Source organism: Eimeria mitis, genomic scaffold (assembly GCF_000499745.2).
Source record: "Eimeria mitis Houghton genomic scaffold, Emh_scaff2619, whole genome shotgun sequence".
Classification (NCBI taxonomy): domain Eukaryota; phylum Apicomplexa; class Conoidasida; order Eucoccidiorida; family Eimeriidae; genus Eimeria; species Eimeria mitis.
Genome location: NW_013570959.1, coordinates 2,078 through 3,241, shown reverse-complemented (window position 1 = coordinate 3,241; position 1,164 = coordinate 2,078). Strand labels below are relative to the sequence as shown.

The window sequence follows — 1,164 nt, the reverse complement described above, 5'->3', positions numbered from 1 at the left end:
TGCAACGTAATATATATATATATATATATATATATATATATATATATAAGATGCATGCAGCACAGTGCATGCGTTAGAGTGAAATAACAAAAAACCAGAAAGGAGACAGTTGCTCGCCCCCGGGAGCGCAACATAGAGAAAAAGGAGACAGCAGCAGAAGCAGCAGCAACAGAGACAGCAGCAGATACAGCAGCAGCAACAGAGACAGCAGCAGAAACACAGCAGCAACAGAGACAGTAGGGGGAGACAAAAACAAAAACAAAAACAAAAACAAAAACAAAGAAAAAAAAAGAAAAAAAAAGAAAAAAAACGAAAAAGACAAAGACAGGAGAGGCCTCTAGGATCTCACCTGGCTGCTGAGTGCCTTCTCTTCAGTGCTATCACCAGCAGCAGCAGCAGCAGCAGCAGCAGGAGCATCAGCAGCAGCAGCAGCGGGAGCAGCAGCAGCAGCAGCAGCAGCAGGAGACAGTCTCCGTCTCCTTGCTGCATTGAATGCCCGCAGCTCCATCGCCACTGCTTTTAGTTTATCCTCTAAAAAACCCAACTCCTCTTCTGTACATACACACAACACAACTGCTGCTGCTGCTGCTGCTGCTGCTGCTGCTGCTGCTGTTGCTGCTGCTACTGCTGCAGTTGTTGTTGGGGGTGATGCTAATGCTGGAATGAATGCTGCTGCTGCAGCTAGCTGGGCGAACGGCAACAGCAGCTCTGCTGCAGCAGCAGCAGCAGCTGCTGCTGCTGACGCTGCTACTACCGCAACTACTACTACTACTCCTACTGCTGCTGCTACCGCTGCTGCTGCTGCAGCAGCAGAGCTGCTGCTGTGATCCCCATGCTGCTGCTGCTGCTGTTGGCTGTGCTGCTGCTGGTGGTCGAGCAGCAGCTGCTGCTCTTGCTGCTGCTGCCGTGAATCCTGTAATAGAGGCTCCTTGAAAGCAGAAAAGCCCTGCTGCTGCTGCTGCTGCTGCTGCTGTTGCTGCTGCTGCTGCTGCTGCTGCTTTGCAGGCGTGCCAGCTAGCACAACTGTCCTCGCGTCTGCTGCTGGCTTCACTGCAGCAGCAGCAGCAGCAGCAGGTGCAGCAGCAGCAGCAGGAGGAGCTGCAGAAGAGACAAGAAAGAGACAGAGACAAAACACAGGAGACAGCAGGAGCAGCACTAAGATAC

At 51.9% G+C, this 1,164-nt stretch overlaps 1 protein-coding gene across 1 annotated transcript in view; it reads right to left on the bottom strand.

Annotated features, from left to right (window-relative positions):
* Window positions 1–337: 337 nt before the first annotated feature.
* EMH_0056310 (uncharacterized protein) overlaps window positions 338–1,164 on the bottom strand; it is a gene marked incomplete at both ends in the record, with an annotated part of 1,790 nt that continues 963 nt past the window's right edge. The window contains one exon of the mRNA XM_013497345.1: window positions 338–1,045. Coding sequence (XP_013352799.1) covers window positions 338–1,045 — 708 coding nt within the window. The remainder of the gene's footprint in view (window positions 1,046–1,164) is intronic.